This window comes from Fringilla coelebs (genome assembly GCF_963513975.1).
Source record: "Fringilla coelebs genome assembly, chromosome: 17".
Taxonomy (NCBI): Eukaryota; Metazoa; Chordata; class Aves; order Passeriformes; family Fringillidae; genus Fringilla; species Fringilla coelebs.
The window spans coordinates 12,590,013-12,609,851 of NC_140043.1; the positions used below are offsets into that span (position 1 = coordinate 12,590,013).

A 19,839-nucleotide genomic window follows, 5' to 3' on the forward strand; every position below is an offset into this window, starting at 1 on the left:
CTGTGCTTCCCCCCAGTTCCTTCCTGTACACAATCATAAAGTTTTTTGAGGTAGGGTAAGAATTTTACTTTAATTACAGGTAATGGCAATGAGGCTCTTAATTTAAGTAGAGGACAAAATTCAGACTTGATAGCTCAGTAGCTAAGTAGATTAGTTTTTTCAGCAACACAGAAAAGGAACTTTCTGGCTTCTCCCCAGCAGTTTTTTTAAAGGCGTGGTTTTAGTTTGTTTTGTCATCTCCAATCTGTTTTGTTGGGGAGTTGGGCCTGTCAGCTCAGCTCTCCAAGAGCCAAAACTAACAGTATTTCCCCAAACAAAGGTTCATTCAGAGAATCAGATTATATGCATTGTGTGTGAGAGCAAAGGGGCAGGCAAGAGAAACCAAAACATTTCTACACAGTGTGAATGTGTGTAGGACTGGTGTGGAGACCAGGTTTTAACATTGCTACCTACAAAATTAATCCCAGCTGCAGCCTGAGGATAGTAATCCCAGACAGAGCTCATTTTAAAAGCCAGATGTAGGGCAGATCATTTTCTTCGTTACCTGGTTTATCTTCCTTCCCTGAAATCCTCCTGCAGCAGCAGGCTCAGGGTTGTGGAGGGATGTTCTATTGCCCACAGACCACAAAGGACAGCAGGGAGCTTTGTGCTCAAGTTGAATTAAACACTTTAAAACAACCAAAATGTCCCCCACTGTTTGAGTCACCACCTTTTGAAAATAATACTTCCATCCTGAAGACAGAGATACTGGACCAGAGAAATATTTTTCCTCTGCCATGAGCATTATCTATTAAGAGCTGTTAAAAAAATAAAAATAAAGATCAAATTCAGCCACTGGCAAACTGGGATTGCAACACCTGCCAAGAAACATGTTATCTTGACTGATTTCACACAGGCAGGCTCAGGTATGCACCTCCTGAAATGGAACAGGAAAGGTCAGCTGTATGCCTGAAGCAAATACTCCTGCCCCAACATATCCACAAGAAATGTTGATTTATTTATATTATAAATTCAATGCTATTTTAAGCTTGGAAGTTTAATGTAATTTGCATAAATGAAAGCTTGCAGTGCCTGGGCTCTTGCTCTGACAACCTGGTCTATGCTGGACTCAAGAATGACCAGGCAGGTGTTGTGTCAAGGCAGCCTTCTCAGGAACAGCTGAAAAACTCACATTTTGGGAGCATTGTCACACCTACCCTGACATTTTTTCAAACCACCATCACTGTGCCAATCAGGGAAAGGAGTCTCTTGCTGCAGTTTTAGTCCAACACAACATGGCCAGGGTCAGCTGTGTGCAGGGAGAGGCTGCAGGCAGCTGGGAAGGACCACTGAGAAGTGCCTTCACCAGAGGCAGGTTTCATGCAGATTATGAAAGGGTGAAAACAGCATGGGGCAAACATAAAGATCAGTACAAATATCAAGGAGACTTGAAGGCTATGGTGTCCTTCAGCCAGTGGCTATTTAAAGACTCAGAATATTTAGACAGTTTCTCATTTCCAGTCAGAAATCAAAGGATATTTCTAGAAATGTTCCTGCTTTTCAGACACTTGTCCAACAGTGGCTCACTTTAGTACATGACTGGAACAGCAAGAAAAGAAAAAAGCTGCTTAAGTACTGTCATTAATAAGTCAGCCAAAAGGCTGAGAAAATGGGCCTTACCATCACATCTGTCACTGCTGATCCTCCCCAAATCTCTCCCTGAGCCTCGCTGTCTTTAACTTTGTAACTTTATAAATATTAACACTTTATAAAAGGCCACACACTTCCACCGTCAAAAATCAGGACCTTCTTAAAGAACTACCAGAAACCACATCATGGAAAAAGAAGCTGACACACAAAACTCACATGGTGCTCTGAGATCCAGGCTCAGAGGCACATCCCACCCCTTTCATTGCCCAAATCTCAAATGCCAGGATGGAAGAGCAGCTGCCCATGGGCACAAAGTGTGTCAGTGGCAAAGCAAGGACAGAACACCAGCCAAGCATTTCCCAGCCACACACTCCACACTAGAAATGCCACAAGCAAGGGTAAGCTTTAGCAAGGATTAGATTTATATTTTTCACATCAAATCAGGTACATTTGGTTTTCTTTCTTCAATACATTTTGTTTTCCTTATTTTTGAAGTGCTTCCTATGTTTTCATGCGTGGTGGAAGGAAGTGTCATTTTTTAGAGCTGCTTCAATATAAAGGGAAGTGATCCTACTTATTTCAGTGTCTTGAAATTTTCCACTTCTTCCTAAGACTTGATTTCGGCCACTGGCTTTCCATCAACCTTCTCAGAATCACAATACTCACTACAAGGAGCTGTTTCCCAATACAGATGATCAGGAACTGATAGGGTTTTGCAGTACACATCCATTATTTAAAAGGATGGTTGTTGGTGAGGGACCCTCTCGTACGGAGAGCTATAAATGTGTCAGAGTCTTTTTGATCATTAAGGTTCCAGCCTAGATTAATGAACTGATCAAGATGTGATGATCTGGGACTTAAAAGATTTTTCACACACAGAGCTTCTGAAAAACCCAAACAAACCCTATCAGCGTGGCAGATCAGCCCAGCTCTCTGAGCAGCACACATACCACCGGAGCCCAGAGCTGTTTACCATGCTCGAGAAACCCGAAACCAGCACTTCTGCCACAGAGGATACTGTAACATTCTCTGAACAACATTACATCCTATAAATACACTGCAAGACTTCAGGGATCTTATTCTGAAAGCGCCTTACAGGTTTGGAAAAGCAGAGATGCTCTCCCAGCTCTCCCCTTGTGACACAAAGCTTTCATCCCAGCTGTCTGCAGCCAGCTCCCTGCAGCTTGAAAAACACCAGGCTGATTCCCAAATTCAGTTATTACAGACTCAAGACTGCAACAGCACACACAGCTTATTCAAAGTTTACATAAAAGCTGAACCAGAAACTACACAAGAGACAGAAGCAGGGTAAAGGCACCATTGTGTTACTACTGAAACTACTCAAAGACCAATCAAAATCCCATAGAAAGATGATGAAGGGAGGAAACTCCTTCCAGAACTCACATAGAATAGCCTGGAATGTGGAAAAAAATAAAGTCTCTAAAAGGTCATGCACAACTCGCAGGAAAAGTCTCCACTTAGACCTTTCTTGGATCTGTGTGCAACCAAGTGCTCTGGCAATGTTCCTCCAAAACCAGCCCTTCAATTCACGGTGAACACCCCACTGCCCTGTGCATGGTCGTGCCATGCGGGCAGCCACATCTCAAACACCACAGTAAAACTCTCCAGGATCCACCCACCCAAGGCCACAGTCCCAGGAAGGCTGAACATTCAGAGAACACAGAGTGAAAAACAAACTTCCACCTGTGGGTCACAAGTCAAACTGGAGCTGTGAAGATTGGCCTGCTGCAATGCAGGGAAGGCTGCGTGAGTGACCCTTCCTTAATTAACTGGGACATGGGGCTGGCAGGGAAGCAGCTAATAATGCTCATGCCACATAATCCTCACCACACTTTTCCCAGATGGCTCCCGTTGCTTTTCTAGGATTGGACAGGCCAAGGGCAATGCCAGGTTCCCACACACAGATGGAGAGATCAACCCTGTCCTTGGTGGCTCCAGTCCTGCTGAATGTTTCATTGCAGTTAACTTCCAAAAGCAATATTTAACCTCACTATATACAATAAGAGTCAGAGGAAGACCTTGTTTTACTGCATGATGCCCTTATTAAGTCACTCATTTGCTCCCAGTAACGACCATGATTAAATATCAAGCAGCAACATGGTCCAGAAATTCACATGCCATTCACCTGTGCACCAGTTAAAAGACATGTCTGGACTGACTTTCAAATAGACTGAGATGGTTTATGTCCCAAAGCAAATGGTGACTTCACCAGTAAAACATGTGACAGCATCAGCACTTTCACAAATCTTACTACAAGCAAAACAACAACCAAGTCACTAAATGACCCTCACTCAAGTCTTCTTTGAACCGTGTTTTTCCTACGTGCCAAAATCACAAAAAACCAGTCCCAACCTTCATTCTGTAGAATCCTGTCCTGGGGACACAACAGTCCCTTGGGAAAGCTCATGTGAAAGGTAAATAACACTTTTTACATGTTTATTACTATGGAGAGAAGCAACCTCTCAAAATTTCCTAGTATCTGTCTCTCTATTTCCAAAAGCCTGTTACATGCACCCAGACTATAATCACCAGCTGCCAAGCTTAGACACCAAGCCTACTAATGTGCTAATAAAAACTGCTAATAAAAGTTTTAGTCTCCTTAAGCTCTGCTAAGATTTTTACTGGAGATTTGAGGGTTCTACTTGTACAACTGGATACTAAAAACAGATGGGATCCACGCTGAGTTCCTAAACAACAGCCTTCACAGACCAAGATTTTATTAGAAACAGTAATGAATTAGCTTTTATTGCAGAATTCTATGTATCTACTTGCAGAGCAAAGCTCTGCTCTTCAGTAACATTTTCTGATTTGATAAAGCAAGTAAGTGCAATCTTATCCCATGGTTTTCTCTAAGGGTTAACAATTTCACACAGCACGATAGACCAGGATTTAGGAATGCCTCTGGTTCCCATGCAGTCTGGCTGCAGATTACCCTTCCTCACAGGAAGAATGACTCAGATCACAGTGACATTCCAGTCACAAACATACTGGCTCTGTGCTTGCACAAGACCATGGAATCCCCAGGACCTTCAGACAGCAGCACACAACAGGGCTGCTGCCACAGAGAGCAGCCACAGCCACACACTCTGGCCTTATCTGCAGCTTCCAGAGACCAAACGCCGCCTGGAATTTTTTCCCAGCTGATACTGACACATTGTGTAGCTCACTCCAGCACCTGGCACTTGCTCTGGCAAGGGCTGTAAGAAGACCCACCCAGGGTGCCCCAGGTCCAGCTTTCCCCGTGCCCGGTCCCAGCAGGGGTGAGCAGGTGCTTTGGGAAGGGTCACAACTGGTCGAGCTTGTCCCTAGGGTGTTCCTGCCAGCTCCCAACAACCAGCCCCTCCCAGCTCTAAAGGAAAATGATATTAGCCAATATATTAACTCACTCCCTAAAAGTGAACTGAAGAACTACACAGTTTCTTTTTGCTGTTTATAGACACTTTCCCCTCCAGCTGAGTATGTACATTGATTTGGCAGGACTCTGCTTTGAAAGGGAGGGATAATAACATTTTTAGTAGAGAACAGCCACTATGGTGACTACTCAACAGCTTGGGTGCCCCAGGTTTTGGACAGATTGTGAAATAATTGCTTTGGGAAACCAAAACAATCTCTGCTTTAGGTGTCAAACACGGTTGCTTATAATTACCTGAATTGACTGCAGCTCCCTCCTTGAGGATATTTGTATTCCTGATCAAGTCAGTTCTCCCATCACAACGCTTCATTTGAAATAAGCTGACAACATTCAAAGAGCTTCTCTGGCTCTGTAACAGATCTAAATATTTCACAACTATATCCAAATCCTTTGACTTAGTCCTTCCTTTCTAAAAGTTTTATATCCTCTAATTCAGAAAAGTAATTTTTGTATGTTTCTAGGTGGCAAACCTCCTCTACAACCCCTGCACTCAATCTTCTTCCTCAAAAGCTGTGTTTTAAAGAGCAAAAACAAGTAGTTGATTCCCTTTCACTGCTTCATGCTTTCCCACATCTGGCACACCACCAGCACATTTTCTATCCAAGTTCCCTCAGCTCCATCCTGTCAGGGACAGATGTTTACCAAGCAAACAGAAATCTGGACTAAGCTGTGCAGATAGCAATATGCTATACAGGGAAATGATGATACATTCTTTGGACACTGTACAGGACCAGCTAACACGAGGAGGAGGGTATGCAACACCCAGACCTTTGTGGGCTGCTCACAGGAGACACATTTCAGAGCCCTTTCTGAATCCACTACATAGCTTAGCAGGACCAGGGCTCCACTGTGTTGCCTCTCACTCAAAAACTGGGAGTTCTCCTGATGCAGTTGTCACTGTAAATACTGTTAACAGAGCTTGACTAGCCACGGCTGAGTTTACTCAGACTACAGCTTCAATGTAAACGCACAGAAACTCATCAGGATGAGCAGATTGACCATCCAAGAACAAAACAAATGATATCATTCTTTGCTCTGGGAAACATGGCAGCAGATAATACCCATATCCAATGACTGGAAGATCTTCCACTGCCCTCTTCCAGGTTGGTATAACACTTCTTCTCTAACAGCTGCCAGACCCACAGGCTCAGGTATTTCCTTTTTACCTTTTTTTTTTAAGTTCTCCTTTTTATGTGCACGCCTTTCCTTTTTTACCATGATCACTTCTGCCTCCAAAGTAAGGGCTTTTATCAACCAACACGGGCTAAATCAAGTGTCACACCACAGCACTAAAAGCAAAAGTCTGCACGATAAAAAGACAGTAAAGAGCAATCACGGACTTCAAAGAAGAATTACAAAGACATGAGAAGCTCTTCCACAATTCTTGCTCCATTTGGTCTCTGTCTCTGTGAATGGTGTGGACAGTGAGAATAAAGTAGATTTAAGAGCAGCCTAAAATCTGGATGTAAGATGCAGCATGAAGAACTGAGCAGAAGAGCCTGTGATGGCTCACATTCACATCAACATACTAAATGATGTGGGCCTGAGTTATTTTTAGGTCTATTGTGAAACCCCACATTCCAGCTGCTCCAAAGATACACCAGCACTACCACAGAGGCCTGGGCTCTCTATCATCACTCTGGCAGGCTGGAGTGAGTCTAACCCTTGCCCTACATTAGAATTTTGGTGCCAAGGCAACCAAGTCCCTGGCACAGATGGGGCAATGTGGACAAGAAGTGTTTTGGACAACAAGCTCACATGGGCTGGAGAAGGATTTGGCTGGTGGATACAGAAGTCACTGAGTTGCTGCAGCCTGGCCAGAGGTCTCCCAGCCATGCTGGCCAAGGCCACTTCAGCTGTCCTTGAACTGCTGCAGGCGGAGCACCCGTTACTATGGGACCTTGAGGGAAGGGAGAGTAAACAAAGCAGCAGAGGGAAAGGAGGTCAGGATTTCGAGTAAAACACCCCATGCTACAGAATTCTGAAAACAATCAACTTGACAGATTCCAGAAGCAAACCTCTTTCGTGCGTCTGCAATGTTTGCTTGAATCTTGTTATGCAGACATGTTCCTCATAAAGAACAACCCTGCTGATCTCTGAGGACTAACAACCTCCACTGGAAGGATCAGTGAAAAGAAAAGGTCTCATCCTGCTTACCTGTGCTCCTGCAGATCTGTTCTGGGCAGCAGCACGAGCTGCAAAACAAATTCCTCAGAACAAAACACTTGCACACTTTTGTTCCTTCATTGCCTGTGCCTGGCAGGACACAGGACCATGGTCCTGCACTCACCACAGGGATTCTAATGGCACGAAAGGCTCAGGTGTTCACTCAAGCTCTTAGCACAGACATCTTTGACGATCCACATCAGCAGGATTCTCTCAATACCAGATGCAGTGCAGGACAAAGCCAGGAGGAGCAAACACCCCACAAAGAAGTTCAGGCCAGGTCACACTTGCCAACTGCCACCTTCCCCCCAGATTTGCAAAACCCAAGTACAAACAATGCAGCTCCTATCTCACTTCCAAAACCCAAGTACAAGAGCAGTCCTCTCTCTCAAGAACGGCAAACCTATTACACAAGAGCAAGGTTATCTGGATCTTCTCCTTACCCCCTCAGTCACTCTTAAGGCTCCACTCTTCAATTCTTAATCCACAGGCCAGCCCCAGGACAAGTAAGCCCCACCCAAAACCAGCAAAGACCACCCCTGATCTCCTGAGAGGGAAGAAGCCCTTTCAAGCTCACGCAGGAACAAAACTGTAACAGGCTTTAAGATTTCTTCGCTTGAGTAAGGACAACTTTTCATGAACTAAGGGTCATCTCTCGACCATTCTTCCTTGCTCCTTCAGCTAAAAGCAGCCTCAGGTCTTATTTATGCTCTGAACTGTCCCCCCAAAATTCTGCTCTTTGTTCCTTGAATCACTGGAAAAATGCATAGGGAAATAATGTTAATCTGCAATGAAACAGAAGGACAAACATCACATACATACTCTACCCATATCCTCTGCTTGCTCTGGTGTGGTGTAAATGAGCAATAAAGATATCCCCAGAAATCCAGAAATCTCCCATTATAATTAAAAATGAAGCATTTATCTCTGTATGTAGGAAGACCTTACCACACATAAAAAATACAGTAAGAAAAGGCATTAAATACAGAAAACAGGGTTGTATCCATTGCTTCCTTGCACTACACCATCAGCTAAACTAGAAGCAGAGAGACTAAAAGGTCTCTAACTGTGCATTACTGTTGTAGATAATGTGCTGCAAACACAAAACCAAGGATAAAAAGCTCTCTAACAAGTCATTAAAATTTAACAAGTCATTAAAATTTTTCCGTGTTTTTCAGGAAAAGTGATCAATTCATTAAGCAGCAATGCTTAGCTACTTAAACAGCTGAACCCTTTCCTCACATCACAGTACAGCACCAACCATGTCATGGCAAAGGGTTATCTGTAGGTCAGGAGTATTCTGGCCAAAACACACAGACATATCACTAATTGAAGTGAATCAGATTCTTTCACTAATACCCTGCAACAGGATAATCCAAGTATTGCCCTGCAAGCCCTTTCCATCTGGCATGTCACCTTCTGTCTTACAGTCCCAAAGGTGACAAAGCAGCCCTGAGAACCACTCCTAAGACTGTGGGCTTTGTACCTTCATAGACCTTGCACGTGGCCATGGTCTGGGTAACCAGCCAAGGGAAGGAATCTTTTCCCTGGGCCTTGATGGCTTTCTATGCTCCTTCCCAATCCCATTTTCTATTATCCACTGATGTCACAGCTGGACAGCCAACTAAAAACACTAATCTTCCACAAAGGTAACTGCTGCTGAGCTTGCTCTTCAGCAGCATTCAAGAGTTTCCATACCTTAAGGCACAAAGTAAATCTGCTTAACAGGGAGGGAGCAGGCAGTTCCCCTGCAGCCATTCACACTGCACAGAATGGTCAAGGTGTCACATCAGTTCTGTAGCTTTTCTAAGGCACGTGACAGTAAGCTGCACATCCTCTTCATCATCTCCTCCTAAATCTTTCTTCCATTTGTCCTCTTTCCTTTATTAAGTTTGTATCTGAGGTGTGATCGTTCATAGGTCTTCCTTTAAGACTCCTATGCCAGATCACTTATAAACTTCATGCCTTTGTTTCCCTCTTTCTAAAAGACCAGCACACACATCCGGGGCTCTGAAGTGCTGAGACTGTTTTGGTCATTTCAGAACGGAGCAAGGGAGGAAAAAGCAGTGACTGATTTATCTAAGATCAACTGCCAAAAAACCAAGGGTTAGTGAAGAGCTTTGAGCTTGTGTGTCACAAAGTAAATAAGCTGTGGCAAATGCACACCAGAACATTTCTGATGGCAATGGCTGCTTTACTTACCAAGGGATGGCTACATTAATTCTATCAGGAGTGACACCAAGTCAGCGTGTTTTATGTTCAAAAACAACCAAAAATGACCTTCCAAGTCCCATTTCAGCAAACAAACAAATTATTTGAAAAGACTGTGTTAGAATTTTTGCTCTGGTACTAAAACTATTAGAAGCAATTTCTGAAGAACCTTGCTTTTCCTAACCCTATTTTTCAAGCCTTCCTGCTTCAGAAACAGTGATAATAATGTAACTCTAGCTTGCACTTAAAACAATCAGATTCAGGTTTTTCCATCACTGTCTGAAACACAAAGAACCAACTCTATTTTCTTTGGAGGCAACTGAAACAAGTACTTTTTTAATCATCTTAAAAATTGTTTCATGGACATGTTAAAGGTTTCCTTTCCAGGGCGAAAGGAAAATTGTATGAAAGCTGTAAAATATTTCTATAGCCATCAAAGAGTTTACAAAGCTGGTCTTTTTCCTCAGAAGTAGCTTAGAAGTTTTGTCTTTAAAGAACTGTTTGTGCCAATGATATTAAGATATCAAAGGACAGATGAAGGAAACTGTAAATGCAATTAATTTCTGCATACAAAGAAAGGAAGTTGCAAGCATATAGCCTGTAGTCTGTAGTTAATTAAAAATAAAATACCAGATTAAACCCAAACTGGTCCAGGTTTCTCAGCTGATAAGGTTTTGTTGTTGCTGTTGTTGCTCTGTTCTAAAAAGAGAGCTCTTTCTCTCCAACAGCAAAAGGCAGCAGGGCAGCATGAGAAGAGCCAAACCAGGAATTCCAGATCTCCTGCCCCATCTCACTGCTCCATCATCCATGACTTCTGGGTCTATCCAGCTCATTCTCTCCTTCATCAGGCACACCTTCATCAAGTGCTTCCTATCTAACCCTCCTATCACAGATCAAAGCATGGGGAATAAACACTGGACCTTTCCAACCCCAGCCACACCTTCCATTGTCCATCCTTACTTTCCATATATTCTCCCCTTTCATTCCTATTTCTCCTGCCCTGAACAGCATTACCACTGACATCCTCTTTTCTCCCCAACTCATCGTGATCATTTACCTCTGTCCTTTTATTCAAATCTCACCTAAGTACAATTCCAATCTCTCTTCTTCCCCACAATCCCCACCACGATTAGAGACTTCCCCTTCCTGGCTGTCATTCCATCCACCCCTGCTGCTGGCTGTTTCCTCACTCACACGGGTTCAGTGAGTTTGTAACCCGTGCTCAAACCCACCCAGTCAGCTGAGACATCCTTTGTATGACTTGAACTTTGCAGTATCTCATTTTTTCTTTCCTGTTTCCATCCCTGTGGCCTCTGTCAACACCACACAGCTCTTTGTGTGGCTTTATCTTGGCCCTTCTAATTCACTCAGTGCTTTCCTCAAAGATCCTCTTAATTTCACTCCAGATTTCAGCGAGCTTCCAGCCTCATTCCTTGCCCTTTCAACTAGTCTTGCTTTACAGCAGATCTGAGTGCTGTTATTAGGGGAAAAATTCCACCCACCCATTACAACTTAAAGAGTTCACTCTCTCCTTCAAGCCTGTCAAAATGCCTCTGACATCCCAGAAATGCCCAGCCTTCAGCTCAAAATGGCTACAAAGCTCCCTTTATTCCTCCCCACCCCTTCCCAGCTTGCAGCATCACTAGATACCCTTTTGTTTGATTAAGACTTATCATAGCTTAAGGACACACAGTCAGATAAGCAGCTGCTCAAGTGACTGAATATCAACTCCGCTTTCCAAAAGAATGGAAATTTTTCCCCCCACATGGGAAAGTAACAAACAAGAATGGTTCAGTGACCTACTAAAGGGGCGTGTGGAAAAACATGAGTAAAGCCAAGACCTGAATTTTGGGTTTCTTGGCTTTAATTCCTCTTGCCACTTAGCAGAAAGAAAGAGAAAAAGATAAGGGAGGGAGAGAACTGAAAATCAACATATTCATTTCTGTTGCCTTTCAAAGCACATCATAATCATGCAGCACAAAATCTTCACTAAAAATAATGCCAAATCTCAAAGTTCAGCCACATTTTTTTCAGATCATGCAAAAGTTCTTGAGAACTGGCAGTCTGAGGACAAACTAGTTCCCTCTTCCCTATTCCAGCAATCCATCAAAAATGATGATTACAAAATCCATGTTGTATTTTAGCCAGAAAATAACATCTGTTTACTGAGTAAAAACACAAGATGAGAACAACAAAACATGCAGACCAAAAGATGATAAAAACGTGCTTTTTTAATGAAAAAGGAGACTACTGTGCCCCACACCTCCATAGCTACACCCTGCCCAACCAGGTCCATAGAAAGCAGTCTGCAGAGACACCAAAATAACCAGGAGCAAAACAAACAAAATTGTCCCTGTATCTAAACCTCTGTCCACAGAATTTGTCTGTTCTTCCTGTAGTCATCTGTAGCCCTGAAGACACCAAAACCTTAATCAGAACCAAGGCCTTCTCACACTAGCACTACCAAATGTTTACTTTGGCAAAGAAACGCATCCCAGGGACAAGAACGGCTCAGCAACCTTTCTGCAAACCGGCCTGAGGTTCAAGGTTTTCAAGGTGGAACTTCATTCAAAGTGCATCTTACACAGAGCTTAAAAGCTTGTGACTATATCAAGCATTTGACATAAGCAGGGTAAGAGGCTCAGTACCAATGTCCTGATTCATACTGCACCCTGAACACAGCATCCTTGCTTTGCAGGGACACTTACTATGGTTAAAAAAACACTTGTAACAGCAACTCTGCTCAAGTTTGGCTAAATCCAGAGGTGAATATAGGTGTTTTTATCAGAGTAGCTTCTACAAGCAGCATATGAAATACGTAGCTGAATTCTGGAGGTTTTTAATCTCCAAATGCTATCAGCAGAGCTGAGAACTTCCCCAAACACTGCACTAACAAAGAATGTGTGGCAAAGGTGCTCTGGAAACAAGCTGACCCCTAATGTCAGTCCACTGAGGAAGGGAATATTTTTGGCTTCCATCTACATGAAGTGAAGGAGTCATATTGCTAAAGAGGAGAGATGAAATCTAGAAATGACCTGGCAAGCTGTTCACAAGGCAGCTTTTGTCCCAGTTCCCAGACCCCACTCTCCTGCTCCGTGCAGCTTCAGCAAGCAGGATCCAGAGGGTTTTGGACAAGGACCTCACGCCAGCCTTAACGCTCTTACCTCAAGTACAACACCTGGCATGTTCCTTAAGCTCTTATTAAGAGGTGAGAGAACTCTGAGGCTACTTAAGAATAAATGAGCCCACAAAGTCATCCTCATCTACCCTACCATGGCCTGTATTAAGATAAGCAATGACTGACATAAAAATATATAATAGTTTAAAAAGAACACCACCCAGTGTATTATCATTAATGCTAACAAAGAGAAAAAATTCTTCTGTCCCTATCTCAGGGAAAAAACCTTCATGATAGGCTGTTGTTGAAACATTTCTGAATACAGTTCAGCTTTGGGAAGTTATTTCTGGGTAATGTAATGATTTGGATAATGGTAAAAGTTATTAGAGGGCTTTACTAAATTAAATATCAAGATGACATAACGTTTCACTTAATTCTGTGTATTGTAGGTCATGTACCCAGGAGCACAGTTTTCTCATTAGAATGAGCAGTGTCAAAGGTCTTTCTCATTTTGAGAAGAACATTTTTAAAGACCTTTTTGCCTGCCTGCAACAAGTCAATTCTAGCTACCTACACATCAAGGTCTGCAAGGTCACATTGGTTTAAAGAGCTGAGACAAAGAGGCTAAAAGGGGAAAACCAATGTTCTTTTACCTCTGTCAGTGTGGTGCAGCTCCCACAATCAATCTCATCAGAAAAACAGGCTACATTTAGATAAAGTACAGCCCGCGTGACACCTGTTGTAAACCCCAGTGTTTATAAGTTACTTATTAATTTTAAAAATTGGTTTAATCTGCTCACTGTACAGGGGAGTATGCTATGGGCATATTTTCCCCTCTGGAATGGCGTATCTGAAATGAGACTTTTCAAGCTGTGCAACTGGATACGCGACTGAAACAGCTGTGATGAAAATTAGAATCATGTTGGTTTGTACTGCTCAAAGGCACGAGGGAATCGCTTCCCTGCTGCTCAGAAATAACTTTTTTATCATTAAAAGTTTGACTGTAAACAGCACAAAGCCAAACTCAAAATAATTTACAGCACAATGAGAAGAGCCCAGGTTACACCACGGATCCGTGATCCAGCATAAATTTGGTCGCTTCCAAACAAACCACCCGAGGTAATGACCCAGGTAATGACTGAGGTAATCTAGAAAAGCTTTGCTTTCTAGTCCATCCACCAAGCTAATGGGTACCACACGTTTTACTGCTTCTCTTTAAAACTTTAAACACTGAAATACCAGCAATGAGTGTCATGTGTAAATAAATATTACACAGAGAGCTCTGTTACAGCAGCTTCCTTGGGTTTGTGTTTAAAACGGATGCATCCCCAGCTCTGCAAGCATCTCACACCCCAAAAAGCAAAATCTACACATCTTCACCTTTCTGTGTTACAGTTTTTGTTGTCGGTTTCCACACCCCCAGTTCTCTTCTAGAGTGAATTTCTAGCCAGCAAAGGCAGCACGGGAAACATTAACATGGAATCTGTGTGTTTTGTCAGCGCTGGATCTGACAGGCAATAATGAGAAAGGTACAGCTGAGGCAACAGCAACAAAGAAATCCCCATAAACCAACCAAGAAAAAAATCCAACCTGAGGACAAGAGAGAACTACAACCTACAGGCTCAATCATATGTTAAAAACACATTTCCCATTTCACAGCCACATTCAACACCTCAAATCAGATTTTCCAGAATCACTTCAATCCTTTTTAGACCCACATTTACAATTGGTTTGTTTGGCAGATTCAAAAATTGTATCCCAAAGCTGCTGAGTAAGCAGGCTGGATCTGGGCAGGATGCTTCAGGGCTGCAACTCAGCAAACCCTAAGGTGCCCAAGGACAGAAGCATTAAGAATGTGCTTTTCTTTGGCAGCCTCTAAGAAGATATTTTCTGCACCTTGCCTCATGCTACCACCAGCAGGCAGGATAAAATTATTTCTTCTGTAATAAATTTGGTGCTCGGTGCTCAACTAATTCACCTACATCAGAGTGCAGTACTGTCAATCAGTGTAACAGAATTATTCCTTTACACCAGGTGTGATCCTCAGTCTCAAAATCCCAATGACCTACTAGTGGAAGCACAAAATGAAACAAAGGTGATAGAGGCCGAGGAGCACATGCACATGAGCAGTCCAGTTCTGTCCTTCACAATCCCTGGGGCTCCTTTGCAAGTTCCTCCCAGCTTGTACAATAAAAGGTTTACTTTTTTTTTTTTTTTAAGTGCAAAGTACTTAGATCCACTGTTGCACACACCTCATCTGAGGTTCAGTCTCTTGCCAGTAACTAATAACGTTCTTGGCCAATATTATCAAAATTTTAATATTACTTACATTACATCTTCTAGCTACTGTACAGAACAGATAGTTCTATTGTTTCCTCTTCATTGAGCAATACTTAAATGGATTAATTTGGGGTGGGCAAAGTTAATTTTCTTTTAGCAAGCTAAGGTGGTTCCTATAGATGAAAATAAATATTTCCGTTGATATGCCAAGAGGCATTTTCCATCAACCCTTTTAATCAACTTCCAAAATGCGCTCAGCAGAGAACATCAGATTGGATCCGGTTTCTGCTATATCACACGGAACAAAAGACTGAGCAGACACACATCTTTCCAAAACACTTCTACTCCACAGCTCTGCCTCCATTTTGGATGACAGACAAAGGGGATAAATGGGAATATAACGCCCTACTGAAGAGATGAAAAGCACAACTGAAGTCAGAGCAAAAGGTGCAGATAAACCCAGGAAGTGCTGCTGCCAGCTGCAGCCAGCACAGGAACAAAGGAAACAGCGACAGAGCCCGCTTGCTTGACTTTGTTATAAAAATAAAATTTGGGGAGGGGAAAAAGGAAAATTGGCCGGGTTTCACATCGAGCGGAGCACTTTGCCCTTTAAGGGTTTCTGTTTAGCACTAGAGGCTTCCACTCGCTGCCAGCCTGGCCGCGGGATGCTGAGGGCTTCCAGCGGCACCAGCGGCCAGCGGGGCGAGCGGGACCCCGGCCCTCAGCCCTCACGGCGGGGGCGGCAGCGACACCCCCGGCTCGCCCCCAGCCACGGCCCCGGGCCTGCGGGGAAGGGCCGGCCGGGACCCCCAAGTTCGCTGAACACAAAAGCGGCACCGAACCCCCACGTATGGGCCGGGGGGTCCCCGCTGGGCTGCGACCCCGCCCCTCACACGGTCCCGCTCCCCAGGCGCGGTCCCCCCCGCCCAGCCCGGCCGGGGCTGTCCCCGCGGCCGGGACTCGCTGCCGGGGCCGCTCGGTACCTGTAGGCCAGGGACATGCACTCGAACAGCTTCGTGAGGGACGCGTCGATGCTGAGGCGGCCGCCGGCGCCGCTGCCGCCGCGGGCCGCCCCGAACTGGTAGGTCTGGCAGGTCTGCTCGTTGACCGTGTCGAAGTCGTAGCCCTTCTTGGGCGGGTGCTCGCTGTGAGGCGACGAGACCATGAAGTGCCCCGAGTGGATGATCTGCGGGCCCGGGGGCTGCCCCCGCCGCGGCCCGCACCGCCGCCCCCCGCCCGGCGACGCTCCGCCATCGTCCGTGTCCGACGAGTCCTCGTCGGGCTCCGTGCGGGGGGACAGCGGCCCCGCCGCCCCGAGCAGCCGCGCCGGCCGCATGAACACGTCGGCGGCCATGGCCCCGCTGCCGCCGCGGCCGAGCCCGCGCCCGCTCTGCGCCGCCACCGCCCCGCTCCGCCCCGCGCCGGCCCCCGCCGCGCTTAAAGGCGACGGAGCGGCCCCGCCGCCGCCCTGCCCCCGCCGGGACGGGGGGAACCGGGCTGCCCCCCCGGCTCCGCCAGGAGCGCTAAAAAAAATTTTAAAAAAATTTACAAAAAGGGAAAGGCGCTGCTGCCCTGTGCTAGGAATGTCCCCACACCTTCTGAGGATGGCTGGTTTAAGTGATTCAGCGGGGACTTCCATCCAGCAGAACAATTTTTTTTTTTTTTTTTTAAACCAAACTAAACTACGAAATGTTCCGCCTCAACACGAGGAACAGCTCCTTTAGGTAGAGGGTGGCAGAGCACTGGAACTGCCCAGGGAGGCCGTGGATTGTCCCTCTCTAGAGATATTCCAAACACACCTGGATGTGTCCCTGTGTCACCTGCTCCAGGTGACCCTGCCTGGACAGGGGGGTTGGACTGAGTGACCTCCCCTTCCAGCTCTAACCATTATGGAAAACATTCCTAAACTTAAGGGATTGTGAGGAACACAAGATGTAGAGGATAGCCCAGAAATGGCTGAAGAATGTTGAGAGAACAATTGTGCTAGAAATACTTAAATTGTCATTAATACACTAAACTGCTTATAATTTTCCAGAAGCAGTCTGTAAGAAGCCAGGGAAGCCAGAGAAGCTGGAGACCTGCAGAGTCACAGAGAGGTCAGGACATGGAGCTTCTGCTGCCAGGTTGGTGGCTCACATCTAACTCAGTACCTGCTCAGTGGCACATAAGAGGAATCACAGTTGTTCCAGTGGAAGTAAAGGTACAATTTCATCCTTCTCAAAAGCATAAAGGAAGCAATGGGTCCTGCAGGTTAACATAAAAGCAGAGCAACAGGGCCGGTGTGGGGAGAGAGCATCATCCTACAGCACAAAACCCCAGACACATATGTATGTGTACACAAATTCAAGAGAAAAGATCTCCAACTTGCCCTGCAGTGTAAACCTCCGTGACCAGGGGAGCAGCTGGATCCTAGGACACACATTCCACAGCATTTATACTAAATTGCATATATTATTTCAGTTTTAGGATCTCACACTTAAACTGAAATAACAGGCTCTTCTACACAGCCACCCTCAGGAGGGAAAAAGCTCCCAAACATTAAACAGTCACATGCTACTTTTTCTGGTGTATTAAACCAGAAATAAGATCAAGAGAGACTTAAGAGATTGAGAGCAAGTCTTGGGCAAGAAGAGGCATCCCTGCAATATCCCAATTACACCCATGCAATGATCTGACATTCCCCATTAGCATGGAATCAAGGCTGATCCCTGTGTTTAGGGAAGGAGTGGTAGGTCAAACACTTCCCCACACATGAAAGCAACAGTTTGGAATGACCACATCATGTGAGAGCTGTCTCAGATCTTTAAAAACCAAAACTAGCATTCAACTCTTAGTCAGCATCATACTTGACTCAAATTCTGCAGAAAAGGTCAGTCATATTTAGCTTCAAATCTGGTTATTGCTATCTTATGTTGAAATTTGCTTAAAAAAATAAAAAACAGTGCTGCCTCCCAGCAAGACATTCTGAGAATATTTTAAGTACAAAAAAAATTTAAAACATTTCAAAACAACATTCACAGTTTAACAATACCTATTAAAAGCCGTCCATGTAGTTTGTTAAGAACTAAACCTGAGCTAAAAAAATCACATCAGTAGCATCACTGTATAAAGTATTTCCATAACAACAGCCTGTACACTGACCTCACTAAATTCTAAGCAAGCCAGTGTTTCCTCCTGCAGGAAAGGACAGGTAACTTGTTTAAATAAAATCATTAGGTTGCAGTGCAATTTCCTAGGAACAGTTAGGAGTACACCATCATTTAAAGAAAGGGCAGCAGCTTTAAGCTATAAAAGTTCAGTGTTATCTCTGCCAGATGCAAGGAAAGGGGCATTACTTAAAATAAATCCACTTAATTTTGGAGAGACCTCTTGGTCTGCCCTTTTAAGATGAGCATTTAGGTGATCAGTAACAGTTCAAGACTGCCAGGATCCTCTCCTGCTTCACAGCAAGGAATTCCAAGAGGCACAGGGAAACAGAGGCCACAGCATCTTTTGAGTCTGTCTTTTCTTTCTGTTTTTAATCAATCCACAGTTCAAGGTGAAACACAGGCCACCAGCTTCTGATGATGTTCCTTGAAGGAACATCATCAATTCCTTGAAACAGGCTTTTAGCACAGGAGGAATTCAACTGTAATACACACTGAGAACAGAGACTTCCAAGCTGTTCAATGCCCACAGTGTATTCCACACCACTTAGTGGTGAGATTATCCTCCCAAATCTACAGACAGGAAGATAAGCATTCCCATACTGATGAGGGGAAGAGCTCAGTCTTACTCACAGCCTGGGCTGGGGCTGAGTGCAGGACTCCAGCCCATCCTGCTCCCAGGAAACCACAGGGACACCTTCCAGCCGTGCCCTGCTCCAGGCTGCCACTGTTCTCTCCCTGGCACAAGCCTTACCTGTTCAGAGGCCTTTCCTCCTGGGACCCATCTTGAGTTACAGCCTTGCTTCTACTTGTCCTTTCCTCTCTCTCCAGTTCCACCCCGTATGGAACTCCTCGATACGTGTCTCCTGGTTTAATTCACTAATCTGGAGAAGGAAAAACACCAAACTAAACCAGTTTCCTTCCCAGGTTAGTGAGTTTAAGGGGCTGGTAAGGATGTTACCAGCACCCCAGTAAATGTGAGAGAGCCAAGGTGGGAGCAGGCTGGGGCTCACCCCGCTGGGAGCCAGGGCCAGCAGAGCAGTCCAGCTGCCTGTGGAACTGCAGGCCACCTTGGGACAGAGCACACCAAACACTAAAAATAAGCTGGACACTTTATATCCATCTTGAATGTAAAGAATCTTTCCAAAACTCTTCAGGAGTTTTACCCTTGCAATCATTGGACTCGAGCTTGTTTCCAAACTGAAGCACGTTTCCACACTCTGCCTTCCCTACTCCCTCCAATTTAAGGTACCACAACGCATTCAGCGAGCACCAAACAAGGAATTTGGTAAATGAGTTATCTTAAATTACCAAATTATTCTGCATGATGCTGTAATTACACTGCTCATATCTGTTTGTTGTTCTTACAACCACCACCTGCCCCTGCCCCACCGCACAATTATCAAGACACCTTTGGACTTCTCAAAGGTGGATCATTTTATGCATTACCAAACGAGACAACACCAGAGAATGAACATTTAAAAATACAATTTATAAAACCAGAAATTTATTGTAAATTAAAAAAATAAAAAACCAAAAGGAACCAAACCGAGATTAGGTTTCTTGATAAAAATTATTCACACAGCGTTCATGTTGTGATTTTTTTATTTTATTTTGAAATGAAACCATTGTACATTGTACAAACCATAACTACCGATGGAATAAATAAGTGAAAAATTATACTGCTGTACAACACACACACACAAATCATAAGATGGAAAACGATTAGGTATTGAAGAAAACAAAATTCTTTACACCTTCTAACAGGCCCTTAGAGATAAAGAACATTCCAAAACATGACAATGCTTATGTATGAAGATAGCCACCCAAAACCGATATTTTATACTGCCTTGTTG

General features: G+C 44.4%; 1 protein-coding gene across 1 annotated transcript in view; it reads right to left on the bottom strand.

The window, feature by feature from the left end:
• MLXIP (MLX interacting protein) overlaps nucleotides 1-16,211 on the bottom strand; it is a 43,761-nt gene extending 27,550 nt beyond the window's left edge. The window contains 1 exon segment of the mRNA XM_084216911.1: nucleotides 15,821-16,211. Within this exon segment, the coding sequence (XP_084073037.1) occupies nucleotides 15,821-16,191 (371 nt within the window). The 5' untranslated portion in view covers nucleotides 16,192-16,211.
• Between the last annotated feature and the right edge of the window lie 3,628 nt (nucleotides 16,212-19,839).